This window comes from Mchenga conophoros, linkage group LG9, assembly GCF_057382185.1.
Source record: "Mchenga conophoros isolate Kocher_MC1m ecotype Shallow Benthic linkage group LG9, M_conophoros_male_GT1.1, whole genome shotgun sequence".
NCBI lineage: Eukaryota > Metazoa > Chordata > Actinopteri > Cichliformes > Cichlidae > Mchenga > Mchenga conophoros.
In genome coordinates, this window is record NC_140534.1 from 20,014,573 (window position 1) to 20,036,233 (window position 21,661).

The 21,661-nt window shown below is 41.8% G+C and overlaps 1 protein-coding gene across 1 annotated transcript in view; it reads left to right on the top strand.

The window, feature by feature from the left end:
• The window catches only part of LOC146567177 (cadherin-7-like), a 141,908-nt gene that overhangs the window by 80,095 nt on the left and 40,152 nt on the right, over positions 1 to 21,661 (top strand). The window contains exons 5-9 of the mRNA XM_085286847.1: positions 8,691 to 8,858; positions 10,720 to 10,907; positions 15,456 to 15,709; positions 16,729 to 16,865; positions 18,743 to 18,864. Of these exons, the coding sequence (XP_085142973.1) occupies positions 8,691 to 8,858; positions 10,720 to 10,907; positions 15,456 to 15,709; positions 16,729 to 16,865; positions 18,743 to 18,864 (869 nt within the window). The remainder of the gene's footprint in view (positions 1 to 8,690; positions 8,859 to 10,719; positions 10,908 to 15,455; positions 15,710 to 16,728; positions 16,866 to 18,742; positions 18,865 to 21,661) is intronic.

The window sequence follows — 21,661 nt, forward strand, 5'->3', positions numbered from 1 at the left end:
CATCACTTGTTCTGGTATGACCATGTGAGTATGAGCAGCAGATTACAGTCACAGCAAACACAAAGTTCACTTTCCTTATAAATCATCCGTAGTTGTGCCACAAACAGAAACTTTTTTTTTACTTTATTTTTTTGTAGTTTTTTTTGTTGCGTTTTGTTTTTGTGACAACACTTGTTGCAACAATGGCCGCTGGCAAACATTAAACTCCCACTTTAATGAAAGTTAGGAGGACATGCATCAACTGTGGGCCTAAAAGGCAGTCAGCCACGAAATTGATAGCGTAATTAGTGTTTGTGTTGGAGGACCAAATTGTGTGATCTTCACCAAAAAAAAGTACTAGACAATTGATAGTTGTCAAAAACTTTAAACAAGAAATACACATTTTGTTCTAGAATTGTCGTCAAAAATAATTTGCTTGCTGAGAAAATAATCTGTTAAACTGAGAGGTACTTTGCTTAAAAGTGGCCACTTCTTTGTAGTGTAACCGTATAGCAGCAAGAAGTGCGTCACAAAGTAAGCAAACTTAGTAATGTTAGGAACACAACAACAATCTTTCCTTGAGACGGGATGTATTTCTTTGATCATCTTCCAGTAATTCTGGTTTAGTTCTTTCATTTTTACCCCTGGATGACATCCAGGTGTAAAATATTCTGCTCACCTGACTGAAAGGAACCACATTGTTTGTGTTACTTATCAGTTTTTAACACATTGTCAATATCATGTATCTTATGGAATACACTGTGGCGCTGAGAGACTAGCTTTTAGACACCAACCTGTTGCTGAGTATTGTGGGATGAGCACTGTGCCTCTGTCTTTGTAAGTTACTAATTAGTCCCATTTGCAGCACACGCCTGGGCCATAGCAGAGGGTGACTTTGACAAAGTGCCTGAGTCGAACACTACACTTGCTCCACACTGCAATACTGCGCTTGCGATTAACTGGCAGAGTGCTAATAGCTGGTGGTGGGGGAAGCTGCTGGAAGGGTGGAGATGTGTGACCTGATGTTAGGTGGGTTGTATCCTTGCTCTTTTTCGTCTAACAAGTCTTTTACTTTGGTTCTTAATCCCAAATGAAATCTACAAGGTGCCCTTGGGAAAAGTACTTAATCCCAAATAGCTCCAGTAACTTCCAAGCAGTGCATAATGTCAGCAAAATACATACGTTAGTGTGCCTAAAGAGAGGATTTTGTAATATATATTGATTGATAGCTCGTAGTTTAGTTTGAAGGTGAAGCTTAAATGGTAACGCTGTTCGGGACTGTGTTCTAATTGATGGCAAGCTCAAGGAGGTTTGAACAGCTGCCCCAAAGCCCTGCGCCATACACCTCGTCGATATGGCCATTCCTTTAGAGACAATTATACATGCACATTAGCGCTGTTAAGCATGCATGCATGGTCACAAACTTAAATAGCTGGAATAACAAGAGCAGAATTCAGTTAGTAGAAAATGACAGGTGCCTGAATGAGTGGATTAATTGCATGAGGAGGGTGGGGTGTTTGAGATGTGACATAGCATGCCTCTGAGAAAGACACGAGTATGACATCTGAATACGACAGCTACTGAAGTACCAACATATGACAGACTGAGCTTTGTCTCGTCTCGGACTAAGAATCTAATTAAACCGATATGGCTCAAATAAAAGAAAAGGCCACGTTTAATCCTTGTGTACTCTGTAGCTGTGAAGTTTAGACACTGAGGTCAGTAGACGAAAGGTTTGCCGTGATCAGGCTGTGATTAAGTTATTAACACGGTCTTTTTAAAAATCTTGTGTGCTTTTCTCTGCCCTCTTCTCCGAAAAGCGCGTGTCGCTGTGGCTTTGCACGGGCTCTTTTTGTGGTGACTGCACTAAATCGGAAAACATTACAGCTGAAGGCTAGATATAAATCTGGCTGCCTCCTGCGGTTCAGGCAGGTAATATCGAGAGAGTGGGGAGTGCAATTTTTAATTCTAATCACAAACAACACGCACGCAAACCCACACTCGATCGTGCGCACACGCAAGCACATTTCCTTTCAGCTTACAAATAAATGGCTCCTGTGCCCTGTGTGTAACTTGTTGGACATAATGACTTATTTGTGTAACACACCGGTCTATTGTACTGTGGCATCATGTGGCCCTTTCACAGTCTTGGGTACCTGGGAAGCTATAGTGACCCATGATTAGAGCATGATGTTTGAATGTCACTCAGTAATAAACTACCTAGGCTGCAGGTTTTATTCCCTGTTTGTGTGGCCTGTTTTTGTGTTATGGGATTTTTCCCTTGTAAGCTGCCTGAGGGGTTCAGCAAATCACATACTGCGCCCTTCATGTTTAAGTGTTCATCACCTTCATCAGTACCTCTCATAGCTGCACGCAGAGCCAGAGGGTTCCTCCAAAGCCTGCACTTTTATTTCCTCTTCGTAAGACAAATGTCAAGTATCTGGGCTTTAGCAGGGAGCGTGGCCCACCCGTCTGCCGCCAGTGGTGTGGAGACAGCTAGATAAATGCATGGCTACAATGCGTCTGGCTTGCACCGGAGGCAAGGAGTCACGGCGCAACGCTAGGCCGTGCCGTGATAGCGACAGAAGGATTTTAATCATCGCCTCTCCCCAGGAATGACACCAGCGCCGGATGGGGTAACAGAGATAGAGAGCGAGGGGGCTGGCACCCAGCAGACAAACAACAGCCTTGCAACAATGCCGTGTGGATTAGCAGTGTCGCTCGGTGAGAAGTATGTGTGCTTCTGGCCAGGCGGGAAGAGAAACATGTTGCTTCTTTTCTTCATTTTTTTTTCTTCCTTCCAACTTGCTAGAATCAGGATTCACAGCATCATTAACCACAGCCAATATCTCCCAACCTCCAACAAACCAAGCTGATATTAAATAAGTGTATCAATTGTGTGTGAAGCCGATCTATGGTTTAGTGAGAACATTCATTTGTCTCACTCCTGGCTGCACAAACTTAACATCTTTTGTTCATCTTTTTTTATTTCACCTTTTAGGAGCCATCCATTGCCGCTGTTATTATAATCCGACCATTATCCAGCTTCCGTCTCAGTTTTACTTCTTGTGAATCCTTAAAGATGCCTCTTTCAGGTCTGCCCATGCATTCTACGTCTCTATGGTGATGTTATGTGGAGCAGAGGACAGAAAACTTTTGTTTGTGTCTAGCTAGTATTTAGGGAGCCTTGCTGGATTGAAGGCTTGAAGTAACCTTTCTGATGCAACTCAGTAAACAGGGTTCATAGGTGTCACTACAGCAAACACCAGAGCACTGGCGGTGCTCTTTAATTGGCTACGAGGTTACATTGTGCACGAACCAACAAAAAAGTGATGAATGGATGGATGGATGGATGGATGGGAAAAGAATGTGAGAGATAAACCGAACAGATGGGTGAATATCCACACACACAGAGATACAGAGATAGATGCCTAAAATCTAAGCATAAAAGCATTAGACTAAAAAAAGAAAAGAAACAAATGACACGTCTTAACTTTGTCACTGAGGCTTACCCAAAGGAGAGAAAGATAGCTCTGCTTTTTTGCAGCACTGTTCATTATTATACTGAAATGGTATGTTTTGTAGAGCAGCAGCTAAAGATTATTGTTTTATTGACTAACGTCATCCCACCGTAAGCCCTGGAGCAGGGACTTTAGAGAAAAGCAGTGGACAGCTCAGTATAATTTAGCTAACTGAGCCATTTACTTAGAGAAGCCAATAACACTTTTCTGCTGGAGGGACTGTAATGACATTAATAAAGGATGGCAGAGAAAGAAAATTAAACACTTAATGGAATTGTTTATTTTCGAGTACAGCCACGATTGACGGTCAAAAAGCATCTTTTTGTTTTTCTCTTTAAGTCTTGTGACCCACTTTTCTTGATTTGTTTGTCCTTCCCCCCCTTTGTTTTTGGGCTGAGGTGAATTGTAAATTGTGTGTGTGCGCGCATGTGTGTGTACCTTTATTCTCCCGAGAACCCGAGCTGCAATCCTTCCTCGGGTTGAAGAAAGGATGAGGATTAGGTGGGGCGTGAAGTGATGAGAGTTGTAGTTTTGAGTTAGGGAGGAAAGGTTTGTGTGTATAGCATTTTATTTGATTTTAGACCTGTTTGGTCCAAAAGATTCTTTATGCTTAAAATAAACAGCACACAGTCCTCATACATAATATTTAAATGTGGCAGGGCATAATCATCTTAATGACAGCACTTTATCAGATATATGTTGGAAAGAAACATTCATAAATGTGTTCAGAATTATTAAAATAGGGAGCTGAAAAGCTGCTGAACTACAACAAAAAAGCAAATACAGCATGCATATTAACTAAATGGAACAGCTTCTTTTCACATTATTATAACATTCAGTTTGTGTTTGAACTGTTTAAATTTACACATCACTCAAACAGAGAGGAAGGTTATTAATAGTACTAATTACTAATAAAGTCATGTTTTTGGCAGTCTGATGAATATCCAATATTATAGTCTTTTTAATTCTGTTTTGGCCTCCATCCTCCAAAGGAAAACGTCTGGCTCTGTCATCTAAATGCTCGATTATGTTCACCAAATAGAGTCTTCCTTTTGGTGCAGAATAGGTAGCACACAGGAAATCAAAAAAGAAATTAATAAATAAAGGAGGGTTAATGAGGCTGTAAGAGCCTTGAACTTGTCATCACAAAAGCAGGATAAACATGGAACATACTAAAACTCTGGGCAGGCTGGCAAACCTCTGTAATCTATACAAGTGCCACCTTTCACATTACACTCTAAATGAGCCATTGTGCAAATGGAACTATTGATTAGTGCAGCTCTGAGTAAACATTGGTCCAAATCTATGTCTGTGAAATCTGCAAACTATTTTTTATGTCTAAAGACAACACCGTTCGCACCAAAGGGGACAGCATTTAATGAGCAAATGTGTGCATTTATTTCATTTTTATTTTCTATTTCAATGTCATAAAACTGAACCTCAATTGCGTGCCATTTTTGTGGGTAATTTAAAGGATTATGGGAAATTCTTCAGGTGCCAGCGCTAAGAAAGAGCACCCTCTTTGATCTGCTTCATCAGCCTGTGAATACGATAAAGCAACCAAAAATGATTCATTTATTCAGGAACTGTATGCTGTGGCTTTGTGTGGTTCTTAATGAGTAATCTTTCAGGTTCTGTAGGAATCTTTAATAAGTGCCATTTAATGAATGAAACACATTGTGTGGCAAGTCATTAACTTTGAAAGCAACAGTGATTGCTTTTGAAGGATTAGGGCATTTTTCTTTGCATTTAAATGTGTCGCGTTAATTTTTTTCTGGAATTATCATCTTTGTAGTCAGGAGATAAAGCTGAGATTAGAAAAATGCTGTTAATGAAAAGATTTCTCCATACGCTTTTTAAGAATTTGTGCTTGTGTTTAATGCTGTTGTGGTGATTAAAGTATACACCGCACAGCAGCACTAATCGCATGAGCCAGTCATTGGATGTCAGTGTTGACACATCTCTGATTTTTCTGATACAGATCAATCATGACAGGGGGACAGACAGATAATGCCTCCCCTGGCAGCAAAAATATCCCCTTGTATGTGTTTGCTTTTCTGACAGCATCTTTACATTATCCTCATCATGCTTCAGACCCCTAAACTATTTGGAGTGACGGCACATTTGAGGGCACAAAGGAGTCACAAATCATTGCCGGTGTGTAAACAAGGGACCAGTCATTATGGACAATTACTCCATGTCAAAGCATTCTCATAGTAAAGACTACATGATTGATGTGATCACTCTTTTCCAGTCTGAATTCAGCATCTATTTTAGCACGACTGGAGTCTTTTTACCAACTAACTTCAAAGCTGAAATCATTTTGAGGTTGACGTCATAGTTTGTAAGGTGGTGTATAAGTGCTTTTTATGCTTTCATGTTAAAAACACAAGCAATGGATACGAGACAATTAAAGCTTTGCATCAGAGAAAGGTTCTGAGTAAATGAATCAAAATGAACATGAATGAGAAAAAAAGGCATCAGAGATAAGCCAATTTTTGATCTGCTACTTGAAGAGTAGGTGAAGGAGTACATAACCTACTGTTACTGTTGGATGCTAAACTTTAAGCAACTGGATAAACAATCGATATACAAAAAAGCCAAATCAGTAAATGACTGTTATAGATAGCTAGATGAATAAATGTCCAGTACTGTTCTAAAGTTGTTTTTTTTTTGTGATTTAAAACGGGGTTGGGGGGGTACAGACATATACAGCACAACTGTAAACTGCAGTAGCAAAGCAAACATTGGTCACAAGGCATAGGGACAGCAAAGACAAAACACAAAAACACAAAGTCAAAACCAGTTATTGCCTCTTCCAGGGGATAACTTTGGATGAGCAGATTTTCCAAGCTTCAACAGTCGTGGGTCGAGCTTTATTTAATTTTGCTGTGGTATGTTCAAAATTAATAACACGGATAAGACATCGTATCCAGAATGATTCCATACAAATGTCAGGACTGAACCATTGCTTTGTAATAGTCTTCTTTGCGGATGTGAATCCAGCGAACAACATTTTGCATTGTATTTGTTTTAAGGAGATTTCAGAGGTATCATTAAGGAGACAAAGACCAGGATTGGAAATATGAAAAACTTCCAGCACCTCAGATAACAAAGAGTTCACAAAGACCCAAAAATTGGATACAACAGGACAGTCCCAAAACATGTGCAAAAACGTGCCTGGTGACGAATCATTGCAGATGTGACAGTGATACGTAGCATGTAGTTTCATCTGGAACCTCCTATAGGGTGTAATGTATGTTCTGTGTATGGTTTTGAAATGAATTAATTGATGTGCCAGGTTCTTAGTACTGTGCTAAAGTTTTGAGCTACCCAGCATTTCATTATATTTAGCTTTCAAAGAGCCAGACGTTACGTCCGTGTAGTCATCCAGGTCATGGTAGACTAAGGATCTCGGAAAGAAAATGACTAGACTTTCTTGAAGATGCTTCACCTCTTATCCGGGATCCTTCTTCAGTTCTAAAACCAAATGATGAAGAGTCCCAGATATTTAAACCCAGATGGGGGCTGTTTGATAAGAGGATTGTTAACCTACTATTAACCATGTCCCTCGTTGCATGAGTCAAAGTGTGGAAAAAGGCGTAGATCATTACAACCAAAGGTTTCGGGTGAAACCACCAAGATCTTGTCTCACCTTGTCATGTGACCTATTGAGGTCACCTCACTCAAGATATGACTGAAGGTCGAGACACTTGAGGCACTTCTCAAAACTGCATTGTATGTGGCTGACAGTGTCGTAAGCTGAAAAGCCAGACTTTCTTGTAATTTCAAAGCAGTCTTGAACAACAGTTCTACAGGTTTTCTGAAGGTCTTTCAAAGTTAATTTTTGGAAATTGGCTGCTTTTTCACTCATTTTCAGTCCAGTATGCTAAAAAACACAAGGTTTTTGTTTGTTAAACCACTTAACACAAACCTATGAATCATTCGAGCACAAAAAAGTCATCTAGCTCAAGGGATAAATCAGTGTTGTGTCTAAACATAACAGTAACTTAGCAAAGAGCCAATTTTAAATTGTATCTTTAGGCACTTTGTTACTAGCAGCCTGTCACAAAACACATAAATTGTTCTTATTTATTTAGTTGAATCTATGAAAAATGGCAAAGATAACACAGTTTGACAGGAATAAAATAGGATTTTTCCCCATCAAGGTAATTCCTAAACAGCTATTAGCTGAAAACTTGGCATATCTCAGCATGCTGTGCCCTTGTTTGAGGAAAATAGACAAGGAAAAAGGAAAGAGTGGCAGGCCTAAACAACCATTTACAGCACATAGACTGTATCTTAAATTTATGTCTCTATGAATTAGGAAAAATACAACAAAGACCTGACACATACATACTGTCCTTCTCTGAAACCTCATCAGAAATGGTGTGAGGGGAAGGGTGGCCTTTAAGAAGCCATCCTTAAGAAAGTGAAACAAGAAGAAAAGGCTGAAGTAAGCCAAATCACACAAGAACTGGACTGAAAATCTGTGTCAACAGGTCATTTGGAGTGATGAATCCGAATTTGAAATTTCTAGTTAAATCATTAGCAATATGGATGAGGTCAAGAAAGAGGTACAACAATGAGTGTCTACAGCCATCTGCAAAAGGAGGGTGGAGCGTCTGTTATGGTCTGGGGCTACATTTCAGCCAGTTGGGTCAGAGATCCGATCAAAATTGATGGAATGATGAACATGGAAAAGTACCGTCAAATTTTGATCCACCATGCAATACCATCTGGATTGGCAACAGCTTCATATTTCAGCATGACAACGATCCCAACCCAAAGACATTGCCAATACAGTAAAATCAGTCAGGGATTGGCCTCCCCGGACCTCAACACTATTGAAGCGGTGTGGGATCATCTTGACCAAGAACAGAACAAAAGGGCAACATCCAAAGATGATCCAAACTCTGTTTTTTGCCGCATATGTTGTATTCTATTTATGTTTGCATGTTTCATTAAAGCACTCCACCTTTATCCCATTTCCCTTACAAAGTATAAACAACTATAACTATAACTATTCTAACTATAAGTACTATATTTGAAATATTTGAAACCCTTCAGCTTAAACTGAGTTGGGGTTTTGGTTTTTTTTTGCTCAAACTTGACAGGCAGTTCTGGTGAAAATGAGACAAAGTGTTATATATACAAACTTGGAAACGCCCTCTCTGGTTCTTTCATCAGGTGTCATCCGAACAGCTCTGCCAAACATGGACCGGGAGACGAGGGATCAATATGTTCTCGTCATCCAGGCCAAAGACATGGTTGGCCAAATGGGTGGCCTCTCCGGCACCACCTCTGTAACGGTCACGCTCACAGATGTCAATGACAACCCGCCTCGGTTCGCTCACAGTAAGACTCTTTTCCTGATTGTCCTTACTGGGTTGATTAAGCTTATAGCCTAAATGCCATATTCAACAGCTACTCAGCAATCAGAATATAACCGGCTCCTTTCTTTCTTTCTTTTTTCCCCTCCTGGCTGAATGAAGCGTTAAAGATCTATCATTATTACTGAAAAACTTCTTGAACTTAGAGAACCAAATGAGGGCATACTTTGTAATGTATGCAATGAATGCAGCGGTGCAAAAGGCTGGGTTGTTGTTTCACCCTTGGAAAAAAAAAATCATTTGAATTTATTACAGTTGCTGTAACAACAAGCCGTAACGAGATTTCTTTTCTTTTTCCACAGTGTGTGGTAAAATAAAGTTGGATAGAAAATACTCAGACCTCTTACAAGCAAAACACACTCATTAAACTTCATCTCACGAGTTTCCAATGTTATTTTTAAAATCTTTCTTACCCTAGTGTCTCTTCATATTTCCAACTTGTATTTTCAGCAAACATTTGGACTTTTAATGCCAAATTAAAAACCAACCTTCCTGCGAGGTGTGCACCTCTCTGCCTTATTCTTCATCAGAGCTGGTGTTTGCTTCAGTGTTGGATACCAGGATCAATCAGACTGCCTTTTTTTTCTCTTTTTTTGTTGTCAGCCTATTTCACGGGCTGCTAATGGGTTCCAGGCCGAGCTTTAGGATTCAAAGGCATGCAGCACTTCTCATGATAATCCGAAGCGCCAGCAATCGGTTTACTGCTGATAGCCCAACCGCTGTCTGGCTGGTGCTCTCACCACTGGACTGCCATGAAGCCGAGTCAATTTGCTGGTCCCTGGGGGGAAAGAAAGGTTCAAGTTTGCACAACAAGTCGTCAGTGTCGTTTTAACCCAGTGCTGTCATGCAGAGAAGAAAGAGACTTTGGAGTTCTCGATTTTGCTCCAGCAGTTGAGCTCACGGGGTCATGGGTCAGAATCGATACGCCATCATGGAGCATCGGAGCTGATAGAGTCCAAGAGCAATAGCTAGTCCAAGGGGAAAGACACCAAGGTTAGCTGCGTGAGAGGACAGGCTTTGGGAGAGGAAAGGGCAGGAGGTAGGTGAAGGGGCAGTACAGAGGGAGGAAAGCAATTTTTTGGTCTTTTAAAGAGCTGCTGCTCCACGGCAAATTAAAAAGCCATTATAAAGATTACATGGCAGCAAACAATGTCAGGGAGATTAGCATTTAGACGGAGGCTGAGGGAGACACTGTGAGGAACACAGAAAGGTCTGGTAATGAGCTCTGCCATGGTGATTGGGGAGATTATGAATATGATTCCCTTCTTTATTCTCATAAGAGTACTTTAAATCTAGAGGGTCACACAAAAGCTCAGGGAACACAATGGAGAGTTTTGGAGTAATAGAATCTTTGAGTGGACATTTCATTTCACAAAAAAATGTACCACAGAAATCTTAGCGTGACTCCAGTTTTCTTTCTTTTTTTTATTACTTTCTCTTTTTTGCATTTGGGAGGATAACCTGTTACATTCAGACAGCCTTTTGAAAGTTTTGTGTTTTGCAGATGATATTGTTACAGAACCCGAATTTAAAGGACGGGGAAATATAAAATTAGCCTTTGACGTTTTTGATTGCATATTTTAATTTTCCATTGCTTTTCTCCGCAGTCTATTCAGAGCGCCACCATGAAGTTGAAACAAAACGCTTTATTTCATGTGTGCGACTGCTGCTGCCTGTCTGTTTTATGTAACATGAATTCATCGAGGAGACACACAGTCAAATCAAAGCTGAAGGGCTACAGCACGAGCCGTAGCTGCTCGAAAGCGAATTGGCGGTGAAATAAGCACATCCATTACCAGCATCCACTCCTGTCCTTCTCTTTCCAGAGAACTATCAGTACACGGTGCTCGAGTCCCTGCTGGTGCAATCTGTTGTGGCCAGAATAAAAGCGGTGGATGCTGATATAGGCTCCAACGCAGAGATGGACTACAGGATCATGGACGGTGATGGGCCCAGCATGTTCAACATAACGACAGATGAGGACACACAAGATGGGGTCATAATGCTGCTGAAGGTACAGCTTGAACAACAGCCTGGTTTTATTACTTAAGAGCTTATTCAGGAACCCAACTCAGTCAGCTTGTGAATAGAACTGCTGAACCAAGACTTGTTTATACCAAGACTTTGTAACCACAAAGGGTCCTGAACCTTCACTCTTGAAAATCAGTGAGACAGGTTAACATTTTAGGGCTTTGTACCCAAGCTGGTGAGACACTGAAAGCTGCCTGGAATCCAGATTGGAGTGGTGTGGGTATACAAGCAGTGTGCAAACCAATCTTTTTTCTCTCTTTTTTCCCCATGCAACTATTTAACATTTAATTAATAAACATTTAGATGAAGTGGGAGAGAAACTTTATTTTATATTGTTAACACATAAGCCACCTGCTGCTTTAAGTATTTACTAAAACTTTACTGATCTCCAGCAAAAAATAGTCCCAAACAGCTGAAATATTTCACTTCTAAAAGCTGCACCGTCCAGCTGTTCAAGTTTTGTGTTCTTTTTTACGTTTAGCATCCTCGGTAGGACTTCGGAGCTAAGTGGCTGTAGGACTGTTAAGTGTTATGAGACAAGCTTAGGCTGAGTTGGCATCAGTCAACACAACAGTTGCCAGCTAGAAGAAAAAAAAAAAAAAAGAATAAAGCCAGATGTTTCCTTTAATTAATTAAATGCACCCGTGTCACAGATGAATCACGCGTTTCTGAAAACAGTGATATGAAATTCTACTACCACACACATGGTGATGCAATATTTTTATATAAGAATAATGACGTGCCACTGAATCTCAGTGCACTGTGGTCTGTTTGTGCCAGACAGCATATCCTAATATCCTTCATAAAACAAGTGTAAGTTCCTCTCCCTGGTTTTCCTTTCTCCGCTTTGCCCTTCCTACTGTGTTTTAAATGTCAGCAGAACCTTTGGATTAAGTGCTAATCACTAATGACAAATCAGCGCTGACTATTTCCACCTCTTGTGATGAAATAAACATCACGCGGTCACCGAAAAGTTCACTTCTCCAGTCGTCTCTGTTACGTTCCCCTGAGGGGTCTAGGCGGTGAGGGGGGAGTAACAAAAAGTGACCGGGTTAGAAAAAGGAGTCAAGGAGGCAAAAGGGTTAAATCAAAGAGTTTTATTAAAGTAGCTCAACTAAAAAAGACGGACAAGCCGCTATCACCATTTAAGAAAAACAAACAAAACTCAGGCGTGGTCAATAAAGTAAAACGTAAGCCAAAAAGAAAGAGCAGCTCACTAGCTGCAAACCACAATAACACAGCTCACTAGCTGTAACCACTCACAAACACACTCATGGCACTCTGGCCCAGAGCTCACCTTTCCCTGGGCTTAAATACTTTTAATTACTGATGTGAGTCAGCTGTGTAACAGGGAAAGGTGGCACCTCAGGCAGAAGAGGTGGTGGGACACGCCCACACAGGCACCTTCAGGAGGAGGCCCTGCTAGGGCCGTAACACCCCCTCCCATAAATACAAACCCGTGGTTTGTCAAATGATTATGATAACCAAAAAAAACTAATCAAGTCCGTAACCGTCGCATCAACAAATTGCAGGCTTTCCACCTACCAAACCCCATAACAATGGTTAGGCATTGCCTGCGGAAGCTGCCAACCCCATCTCAATGGGTTCAAAATACTTACTGAGGGTGGCCGCAGACCCTCAAAACAATGTCTCATGTGATAGCCAGGGCTTTTTTGAGCCATCACATGTGGAGAACACAGCAGGCAGTCAGAAGACCTTACTGCAACAGTTTTCAGACGATTGCTCAGGTCACCGATACAGGCACGTTTGTTAGCCAGGGTTGCGGGTCTTACTGGTGGTTTTATACACAGCCTGTCCCCCTGCAGGTCATTTTGAGGACCTGGGAAATTGTCAACCAGTGGCAGCTCAGGGTCAGTTGACCTCTTACACTGACTACATGACACTACTGAGCAATTATGCTCCAAGTGTAGCCTCTTCGTAGGCCTGGCAACCTTGTCGGTTTGAGAGCCACGACTGACTTTTCTCAAAGCAGGCCCTTTTTGCTTTGAGTGTGCTTTCTGTTTGAGTTTCAGTCTCAAACAGTTAGCAACAAGGTGTCCAGGTTTGTGGCAGAAGAAACAAAGCTTCGTTCTGGGTCTCGAAACCACAACTTTTTCAGCCTCGTTAGCTGGCTCCCTCCTAGCTCTCCAAGATGTATTATAGTGAGAAGGGATGTCACATTCTACCGCATTTGTTTTATGAGTTAGGGTAAACTCATCGGCCAGTATGGCAGCCTGCTGTAAAGTGGAAACCCTCTGTTCACTTAAATAAAGAGCAATACACTCAGGAACAGTTTTTAAAATCCTCCACAAGCATGAGCTCACGTAACGACCCCAAACTGTTAACCTGGCTTGCAGAGCACCACCTATCAAAAAGCTTCGCCTTGTCCCTAGCGAAGTCAAGATAGGACTGACCCTGTGCCAACTCCAAACCTCGAAAATGCTGCCTATAGGCCTCAGGTACAACTTCATAGGCTTGGAGGACGGCACTTTTGATCTTTTCATAAACTAGGCCGTCATGCCTAGACAGACCAGAACAAGCTTCCTGAGCCTTACCCGTGAATTTACACAGCAACATCAACCCCCACACGTCTTCAGGCCACTGTAATGCAGTTGCTATGCTTTCAAACACACTGAAGAAGCTCTCAACACTGGATTCACAGAAAACGGGAACCAGGTGGATGTTATTGCCCACAAACGAGCTTCTAGACACCTGTGCACTGATAGCTGTATCATCCATTTCGGGGGTGGAGAAGGCTTAGCAAACACACCCTAATTAAGACACTACCACACCCATCTGCCAACTCACTCAGCAACTACTGAACAATTAACAGAAAACTACACAACTTACTTTAACTGACCAACTTACCTCTTGCCACACACACATTAACAAATACAACTTACCCAGTTCCTAAGCACAACAACCTTTACCTACCTATCTTCTGGAGCATGCTGGGCTCGAGGCAACTTTAAAGGCAGAACTTCAGCGACCGGAGCCCTGAATTGCCTACCCCCAACAGGGAACTAATCCCCGCCCAGGATTACTCCGAAAATAAAAAAGGCAAAACAACAAAAGAGTGCCCGAAGGAAGAACTTAATAAGCTCAGCTGGACACTCACCTAACTTAACTGGGAAGTTGAATCTCTAAAGGTGAACAAAGCAAGATAATCAAAAACCAATTCCAACTCAAAACTCCCTTTTCAACAATCCCGGACGAGCCCCCACTTGTTACGTTCCCCTGAGGGGTCTAGGCGGTGAGGGGGGAGTAACAAAAAGTGACCGGGTTAGAAAAAGGAGTCAAGGAGGCAAAAGGGTTAAATCAAAGAGTTTTATTAAAGTAGCTCAACTAAAAAAGACGGACAAGCCGCTATCACCATTTAAGAAAACAAACAAAACTCAGGCGTGGTCAATAAAGTAAAACGTAAGCCAAAAAGAAAGAGAGCAGCTCACTAGCTGCAAACCACAATAACACAGCTCACTAGCTGTAACCACTCACAAACACACTCATGGCACTCTGGCCCAGAGCTCACCTTTCCCTGGGCTTAAATACTTTTAATTACTGATGTGAGTCAGCTGTGTAACAGGGAAAGGTGGCACCTCAGGCAGAAGAGGTGGTGGGACACGCCCACACAGGCACCTTCAGGAGGAGGCCCTGCTAGGGCCGTAACAGTCTCAAACTCAAGAAAAGACCCAAACTCAGCAAAATAACAGCGGCGCTACTGGCACCAACTACATAAATAAAGAAAATTGTCAAGTTAAATGTAAAAAGTAATTTATTCATTTCTAATGGAAAAAGAAAATGTTGTGCGTTCCCACCTTAGTTTTGCATGCTCCGTAGCACATGGCTGATACATCACATTTCAGGGTTTCAAAGGGCTTGAAAATGGTCTCCGCGGGCCACATTGATGTGACACTTCATTGCTGGCACTCTTTTGTGGGAGAGGTAGGGCCATTGTTGGCCACAAGCAATTCTTGTCAGATGGGCCAATTTAATCCCTTGTTTGTTTTGCACCAAACTCAGACAATTACAACATAGGAGAGATTCACAGACAATGAAAGTGTCAAATCAATGTTCTCTTGCAGTATATTATACGTTGCTATGGGGAGTTCAATAAGCCAGACAAAATGACAAAAATGTTTCAAAAGCGTTCATTTCAGCGTGCTTTTCACCATGTTGTGAGACTTGCTTGAAATCAATATTACTGCTTTCACAGCACAAAGTAACTATAATCCATCACCAAATCACTTTGTTTAAGTCTAACTGTGTGTTAAATTGTAATGGGTCTTTAGAGTCCACGTCCTTAATTGTGATCAATATCTCAGCATCGTCTGAATGATTTACAGATTTACATACATAGTAACTGTTCCTCTAACTGTGAATGGGTGAAAATGCAGAGCTGCAATCCTGGTGTAGTTTTTATTTCTCAATTCTAAAAAGAGCTAAACATTTCCGACACCTCTCATATTTTGATAAGGGAAGCGAACGTTTCTCTCAATGTTTTCTGTATTCTCCCTGTCTACCTCTCCTCCAGCCTTTAGACTTTGAAACAAAGAGCAGCTTTTCTCTGAGAATCGAAGCCACAAACAGGAATATCGACTCCAACTTCTTGAACTTGGGACCGTTTAGCGACACGACATCAGTCAAGGTGACGGTGGAGGATGTGAACGAGCCGCCCGTCTTTTCCACACCGTTGAGCAAGATGGTCGTTTCAGAGGACGCCAAAGTGGGCACCTCGATCGGGAGAGTCTCTGCCCATGACCCAGATAACTCCAACAGTCCAATCAGGTGCTAATGATTTATTCACCCGATTCAGACGTTAAAATCCCAATTTGTTTAAAAATGTGTTTAGTCCACATTATCGACAAACTCAGAATCCGTAGACCCTCCGACCTCCCCGTGTGGCGGTCATAAAGACAGTGCCAGATGGTGGTAGGGAAGAGGAGTGCAGCATTTGCAAAAGTGAAATGCCATCTTGAACAAGAGAAGGGCATTCCTGCTGGAGGGTCAAGGCTCAACACTTGTGCCGTGGCATTTATGGCTCAAAACAAGCACTCACATTGTCAGTCTGCGTGGTGTCACTCACAAGATCCCCCCACCAACCCCTACCTCCACACCCCCCCCCCTTCCTGTTTTGCATTAATTGAATGAATATTGTATGGGATTCAAGCTTTGTCTGTTCGGATTGTTAGCAATCTTAATCAGAAAATCAAATTACTGCACCATTGTAGCTGTAAATTGCTTCTTTTTACTCCTGTGACTGCTATCAGCATCTGCAATATATTTCACTACAACTGTTGAAATTAAAATTATTGTGGAACTAATGCAGCCACAAGAGTCAAATTACATTGCAATAATACCCTTTGGATGTACGCTAATTGAAGATGCAATTTTCTCTAGAAATATGAGTTGCATTGTATTGAAAAGGTTTGATCGGCGCTGAGTGCTGAGGGACAAGTAGGCAGTCTTCAAGCTTATCAATATTTAATGTGCTTTTGTTTTGCTCGTGATATAAAGTTCCAAATTGCTTCCACGTTTCTGAATCTAATCCAATCTATGGACTGTACTCATTAGTTGTAATATTTAGAGACAGCTTGGACAACATCATATGTCTTCTATAAAGTGTGAAGATAATGTATGTATTTATATATGAAACCGAATGCAGCTCTTACTGCTGATGGGGAAAAAACATGATCATAATCTTTCCTTACAAGTAGAAGAAACTCTAAAATGTCAAATCAATACCACTATCCAAAAGCAATTTCTAAAAGTGTGTATGTGCGCTTTGTGTACTGTTGTGTGCCCAGGTACTCCATTGACAGGAACACAGACTTGGAGCGCTTCTTTAATGTGGATGCCCTAAGTGGGGTCATCAGCACAGCCAAACCTCTGGACCGAGAAGCAAACTCTGTCCACAACCTCACCATCTTTGCCATCGAGAGCCGTAAGTTTCCTTGTGGGAAAAACTTTCAAAACTACTATGTAGTCCACTATTGCTTTATTCATCCTATAAATAGTACTTCATCAGCTCTAATATCAACATTGTGAACCACATGCTGGTGCTGGATTCTGTTTAATTAGGGATGTCTTCTATTGTGTGTCCAAAAGTAAAAACCCACGAGTGACTGAGCTAGATAGCTTGTCTGCTGGTTAATCAACCAAGAAATAACTACTCTAGTTTACAGGGTTAAAAAAAAGACCTTCGCTCACAGCTAGCAGGTCCTTTGTGGACTGTGAAGAGAGAAGCCCGTTGTGCATACTATCAGAGTTTAAGCCCTAAAACCAGGTCTGTCCTGCTCCTTACTGGAGGGGAGACAACATTACCTCAGAGAGCATCACTTTTTTATGTACACAGTTTCTCTTGTGAGCAAGTAAGTTATCCAAGTCCTCAAAAGGGTTATATCAGCAGGATGCATTTTTCCTAAGATATACTGCAATACTGTAGCTGGCTTGCAATATACATGAAGCTTTAGATCCTTTCTGGCCTGTTATCCACTCTGTAAGCTGTCTGTGCTTTGGACAATGCAGTGTGGTGTTGTTGGGGTTGTTGCGGAGCTGTCGGGGAATGTTAATTCACATACGGGAGGGTCATTCTGACCTCCATGTCTCCCTGAGCCATGGGGACGAGATGCTGACTAAGGGCGGGTGATCTCGCCCACGGGTGAACAATGTTAATGTGATGTGAAGAAGTGCCGTGTGCCTTTTTTGTTCGTCTGTCAATGGCTCCAAGGACATAAACCCCTTTTTTTGTTCCTTCTTCTTTTTCCCACATTGCATTCCTATCATTCCGCACAATGGACAGCAATCACAAGCACGCTATCCACTGAGCACGCCAAACAGCTGCGTCACATCGGTATAAGTTAAAAAGACAACCAGCCTGTCAGCCCAGCACTTCTTTTGCTTTCACATCTTCAGATCGAACACTGCGTGAAAAAGGTCTTCTTTTCTTTTCTTTTTCTCAAAGCCTTTTTATCCATCTTTGCTTCAAAGATGTGTTTTTATTTACATCTAACAGCACACAGATGCGCCACTTGGTTGAATCCCGAGTGTGAGTGCTTGCCTGATATAGCAACAAAAAGAAAGCAGCATATAATAATAGCCATATGAAATGTCACAACAGTCCCTCATGCATGAGGCACTGACTTCTGACACATAGTGACACTTGGGCGCTGTTTTCAGCTGAAAACATCTTCGAGTTCATGGACTGGCAACAAAATCTACTGTCCTGCCTTATGACAGTATTTATAGTAAATGGGTTCTTTGTTACTGAAGAGGGTGCAGGGACTCTGTGGTTGAGGGATGTTGTGCACTCGAGCTGCAGTCACTCACATTTCATCCACTCTGGCCAGACCACGCCAATGACAACAAGTCTGTGGCCCGAGGCTCCGCACGAGGCTCCGCACGTCCTTTTTATCACCATCAAATCAGCCGTCATCTCTGGCCGGCACCGTGGCACCACCAGGCTAAATCATCATCTTGCACTCAGACACAGCCATTTAGCCATCAGTGTGTATCAGGCGGACAGAGGCGTGAAGCCCTCCGTGCGAGATGGCTCATTCGCACACGCAAACAACAAGCCAGCACCGAGTCTAATCACTGCGGCTGATCCGCAGCAGAGAGGGCAAGAACGCCAGCTGTTTGAAGCAGACTGCATATTTCATTACAGCAGCACTTTTTTTTTCCTCCCTCCACCTCCTTTGTGATTAATTATAACACATGAGAAAGATCAATATTCCATAATTTGGCCCAGTGCAAAGTTAAGGCAGAATCAAAGTGATTTAAAGAAAGTTTGACAGACTCTCTTCTCTCTTTCCCTTTCAGATGACCCAACCCAAATCGGAAAAGGCATCACTTTGATCACAGTGCAGGACATAAATGATAACGCTCCGGTTTTTGCCATCGACTATGAAACACTGCTTTGTGAAAATGCCATACCAGGACAGGTAAGACCCAGAAACATCTCCGCAGTCGGTCTTGCTTCCCTTCCTTTTTTTCTCTCTCCTTACTTGCTTGAAGTTTGACTCACAAAGACAGCCCGCTGACTCTCAAAGCCATTAAAACCCTTTCTCTTTTGTTCCTCAAAACAAGTCCACTGTGTGCATGCACTATCCACTTCACAGCTCGAGGTCACTCCAGGGAGACAGCATCATTAGTATGAGACACATCCTTAAGATTTAATAGCAGGTATTGTAGTTCTTATCGTTCATTAGAGATGTTACTCGCATTCAATACTGTCAAAGGCAGCTAAATTAATGACAGTGCACTATGCCTGTGGTCTTAACAACCTAATGCAATGGCTCATGCTGGGATGGAGTAGTGTTCGGCGTCGGTCTGATTTTCCATTCTGAAGTCCTGCGTAATTAGATGGTCGCCATGCAGGGCAGTGATGTAGAAAATGCAACACAATATGGTCGGAAGGTAACTAGAGAGATTTTAGGAAGAGGAGGAGGAGAAGAAGCTGATTTTTTCACTGCTTTTAGCATTTGGCCTCATTGTTGTTAAATGACTTGTGTGTCAGTGGCGGCGATTCATCTGCTCTTGGCATTTGGAAAATACAATCAGAGGCGAAGGGTAAAAGAGGCGTGTAGACTTGAATAAGTACAATTGATCAGAATGATGCATTATATTGGGAATGGCCATTAGGCCCTTTTAAATATGTTATTTGCATTCATATTTGGGAGTTGTTTGTCACCAGGCTCACAGGAGGGTGAGCAGAAATAGCAAATGATTTCATTTGCAAAAAGTGAAAGACTACATTTTCTCTGTGTGTATTTGTTTTATATGCACGGAGCGGCTCATTTTCCATCGAGGTTCCAGAGACTAACCCTCATCTGACCGACATATTTAACATACATGGATTACCGGCTGAAGTCTCTGGGGAACTGATATAATAGCAAAACACTAATAATGGCAAAACTTGTTTCTTCTCAGAGCGTTATTAGTTATGTAATTAAGGGCATCTAAAGATAAAAAATGGAATTAATCTTATTACTGCAGAGTTACAACTAATTTGCAGTTTTGTAAAATGAAAAACGTGTCTTTAACACATGCACTTGCCGATGTTATCTGAAGTACAATCCACATTATTACTAAATACTTATTTATCATCCTTTTATTCTCAGTAGTTTTAAGTAAACATCACTTTTGTTGGCTTTATATGAGAAAAGCAATCGGAATAAATATAAAATAATAGAAATAAAAAAAACAATAAAGGCAGCCCAAAGTTGTCATTTCTGAAAGGGTGACGTCTCTTTGGTGGCATCTCAAAGGCATCCTGATCAGATGCCTTAGCCACCTCTGCTGGCTCCTTTCGATGTAGAAGAGTAGCGGCTCCACTCTCAATCTCTAAAGGGAGAGCCTAGACAGCATTCAGAGGAAATTCATTTCCGCCACTTGTATCAGTGATCTCATTCCTTCCGTCACCACAGCTCGTGACCATAGGTGAGGGTGGCAACGTAGATCGACAGCTTTAAACTGACACTCACCTCTCTCTTCAGCATCCACACCAATCTGCCAATCTCCCACTCTACTCTTCCCTCACAAGACCGCAACATACTTGAACTCCTCCACTTGGAGAAGCAACCCCATCCCTGACACAGAGTGGGCACTCTTCTGGCTGAGAACCACGGCCTCAGATTTGAAGGTGCTCCTTCTCATCCCAGCTGCTTCACATTCAGGTGCAAACCACCCCAGTGAAAGCTGGAGGCCAAGAGAACCACATCATCTGTAAAGGTCAAAGACCAGATCCAGAGTCCGCTGAATCTGATGTCACAACAATGATAACATCATTAGGCAGACCTAAAAAATGGGAGCGATGGAAGAAAACTCCTGTGAGATATGACATAATACACCTCCAGGGTTTGTACGGATCCCAGGATGAGTGTTAAAGTGAATTTTCAAATTTCTCATTATGCTGCCATGTTGGTCTTTTTTAGGCATTTTTTGAGCTTGTATCTTTTTTTAATCACAACTAACTAAGTGGAGTTCAGTATACACAATTCAGCCAACCTTGAGGTATTTTAAGATATTACTCAATTGAATGTAATTCATCACACTGTAGCTGTAAGGCTTAGCATTTGCAGGAATAAACACTGCCTCTATATTAGTTGACATCATTATTGAAAAATGCATTCTACCAGAGCTGAATGTCTATTTTTGGTTAATGATCCCGCCACTTATCCTCAGACGATTGTTGTTCCTCTGCGATATTAAAGTTAGCGCAACATAAAGCAACCATCTCTCACTTGTCGATATTTCAACTTTTAAATTCAGGAGATAATTTGTAAACTTCTTCCCACTAGCACCTTATAAATTATGGCACAGAGACTGAAACAAAGTCATTCTCCAACAATCATACCAGCCTGCAGGACACAGCAACAGCCATTGCCCATGACAGCATCATCAGCAGGAAAAGGTGCTGCAAATCTGTAATTACTCAGCTGAAGCAGACAGATTGCTTACTCAATGCCAGCGATAGCTGAGCTGCGTGGTTCCCCCCTAGGTGTAGCTAGAAGCTTCTTTGCTGTAAAGTGAGGAGCTGGTGGTGACTGAGGCCTTGGTCCCTGTCCATCCAGCGAGTTGAAGCGATGCATTCAAATTATGACTGCACAGTCATAAAATGGTGCAGTTAAAATGAGCTACTTTAGCTTGGAGCTGGTTTTAACCTTATAATAGTTAAGACACTTACAACACAAAGTAGTGAGTATGTATGGTTGTGTGTGGAAATGTGTTTGGATTTTA